This window comes from Sinocyclocheilus anshuiensis, unplaced genomic scaffold, assembly GCF_001515605.1.
Source record: "Sinocyclocheilus anshuiensis isolate Anshui unplaced genomic scaffold, SAMN03320099.WGS_v1.1 C33150035, whole genome shotgun sequence".
NCBI classification, from domain to species: domain Eukaryota; kingdom Metazoa; phylum Chordata; class Actinopteri; order Cypriniformes; family Cyprinidae; genus Sinocyclocheilus; species Sinocyclocheilus anshuiensis.
The window spans coordinates 1-2,947 of record NW_015621906.1 but is presented as its reverse complement, the minus strand read 5'-3'; the positions used below and the strand labels follow the sequence as shown (position 1 = coordinate 2,947).

The window sequence follows — 2,947 nt, the reverse complement described above, 5'->3', positions numbered from 1 at the left end:
GACTGGTTGAGAAGCTTCTTCATGCACTTCTTCATCACTCAGCCTCTCCACCTTCACCTGCACATCCTCTTCTTCCTCCTCCTCCACCCCTGCCACGCCCCCTACGCCCAGGCCGCGTGGGCCCTCGCAAGCCAGATACTCCACCAATGCCCGTCCACTAGAGTCCTGCCCCCCTTCAGATGGTTCCAGGAGACCTTCGGGTAGTTTTGACTTATCTGACGCAAACCGCCGGTCCACACCAAAGGGGTATGTCCAGGAGAAGGTCAGAGATGGTTCCAGAGCCTGGGTTGAACTCTCTGGGAAGGAGGAAGAGGATGGAGAGGGGTTGGGGACTTGTGGAGAGGTTGAGGATGCTAGTTGCGGGCTCGCAAAGCCTTTGCGCTTGCGTCTAGACTCGCGGCACACAGGGATGGGCCGCTCCGGTACACTGCACTCAGACGAGACCGGAGACAGCGAGAGGGCATCTACAGGGGCAAGGGTGCAGCTCGCATGGCCTTCAGGGGTTTCTTTGGGCCTGTGTAAAACTGGAGGCTGGATGCTACCAGGGCCTCCTGCTCCCGAGGATGCCGAGTTCCACAGGATACTGGACTTCATGAACTCGGAGCAAGTGTTGGCCACCGCAAACATCTGCATGTAGCTAGCTGCTGCTAGTACATCGATGATATTCTCCGTACTAATGGACAGGGTGGATGTGTAAGCATATTCCAGAAGAGGAGCGAAACCGGCGACCGTCACGTGTTGGAGATCTAGCACATGTTTGTTATCTTCGCCTACAATTACAGTGTCATCTTCAGCCGGCTTCCCAAAGAGCTTTGCTCGAAGGAAGTCACTACAGCAAGCTAGCACTACCTTGTGGGCCGAGAACATCTGGCCTTGTACGCGAATAGTGACGTCACAGAAGTGGCCCTCACTGCGTAGGGTGTTGAGCTTATCCAAAAGCTCCTGGCTGTGACTGGGGGAGTTGTGAGTGAAGGTTTTCACACCCATCCTTCCCAGTAGGATGAGGAGTCTGGACTGCCTGGAAAGAATAACAAGATACATTAGTGCAACAAAATGGCTAATAAAAAGCAAGCTATGTTTACATGTTACAAGTTTGCAAAATTATTCATAATCAACTGACACTAAAATTAAAGAGATAGTTCACCCATAAAATTAAAATTCTGTCAACATTTACTCTACAGTAAATGTTTCAAACCTGTATGACTTCCTTTCTTCTATGGCACATAAAAGTAGATATGAGGGTGAGTACATGATGACAACATTTTTATTTTTGGGTGAACTATCCCTTTAACAATCGATTAATAGGTTAATCATTAAACATTAGTATTGCAAAACCATGAGAACTCCAAATATCTTACACACATTGCCTGCTAGTGTTGTCAAAAGTACCGGTACTTGGGTACCAAGTCAATACTTAAATTTTAAAAACGCAACGAAACCTGCCTTTCCAGTACCGGTAGTACCCGCTGACAGGCGGCTGCTTTCAAATGCTCCCGTATTTGTTTGAGTGTCTGTGAAGAGCATCAAAGGTTTCAATGTACGTGTCAACACTATGCTGAACGGTTTCATTTTATTTATTATTTGAAGGCCAAGTGCCACTAATGTTGTGTTTTTGCAATGTTAAAGGGTTAAAATGTTAAAGTATTATTGTTCTTTTATTACTGTAGTATCGATTTGGGTACTGAGTATCGTGTACTTTTGGTGGTATCAGTACCGACTACAAGATATTTGGTATCGTGACATCCCTATTGCCTTCTTTAAAATTTTAATTAAATATTATATGTAATAATAAAGAGAGCCCAAAAACCAGCACAAAATTACTTTATCAAATTGTCCATTATTTAGTATTTCCCACCATCCTCTCAAGTAATAGTTCATCAGTCTCAATTTTGTTACTGGCAAGGAATATTTCTCCTAACTGCTGATCTAGCAAAACTGCTTGTACAGACAGAAGACACCCGGCTTTACACCTTCAGCACTTTTCAGTTCCAGTGGTCCTTATGACACAAAGCACAAGCACATACTTAGAATGATTTAGAGCTGAAGAATTCTGATTTTGTAACACTCCCAAGCCCAAATAAACTCCCTCAAATAACATCTGTCAAAAATTGCTGTTGCAGTGCTTGGATCCATCTGACAGCTAACAGAGGTATGGCAGATATGTCTAAACTATATGGACATCCAAATGAGTCTGGTTGGGTTTAAAGAGAAATAGATCATCTTTGGTCCTTGACTCACTGTTAAATGTTTACAACTGCAGTGCCTAATCAAACAAGGAGATGAAGTAATCTAGGAAACAGCTAAAAAAAAAATAATTGAATTCTTAGAAAGATAATACTTTCAGTTCTTAGAACAGTAAGCTGCATTCCACAGTCACAGAGACTTTACAACAATTTTGGGAGAAATTAAAGTGTAGAGCTATAAAATAGCCATTAAAACCCTTTGCCACTGCACATTTCTGATTTATTGCTCCAGCAGCAACCTCTAGACGTGGTTGAAATATTGATAAAAGCACTACCAACGGTTTTGAAGGTGTAAATGCTCTAAGCCAGGGCTTTTAAAAAATGTGGTCCAGGTTTTTTTGTGTGTGTGAAAATGTTTATAAAATGTATCTTTTAAGGATATTAAAGTTAACATAGTAACTTATTAACAGTAAATAAATGAAATTAGTTTATTTTAAAGGTTTATAGCTTACATCTAACATTATTCTAAAAATGAGCAAAAAAAAGTACTGTCAACAAAGAAAGTTATAGAACCCCATTTCTGCCACATTAATAATAATAATAATTTATGCATAAAAATCATAATTCTGACATAAAAGGCAGAATTACAAAATCATTATGACATTGTCACATCAACTAGAACAGGGTACCTCAATAGGCGGCCCGCGAGAGAAAAAAGATTGGCCCGCGCTAATTTCAAATAATGTGGCATGAAAATTCAAACG

General features: G+C 41.5%; 1 protein-coding gene across 1 annotated transcript; it reads right to left on the bottom strand.

Annotated features, from left to right (window-relative positions):
* Positions 1 to 3: 3 nt before the first annotated feature.
* Positions 4 to 1,023, bottom strand: LOC107683303 (zinc finger and BTB domain-containing protein 44-like; the record flags this gene model as incomplete). Its single annotated transcript, XM_016479357.1, has 1 exon — positions 4 to 1,023. A coding segment is annotated over exon 1 (984 nt), but the record flags the coding sequence as incomplete, so codon positions are not given.
* Positions 1,024 to 2,947: the final 1,924 nt, after the last annotated feature.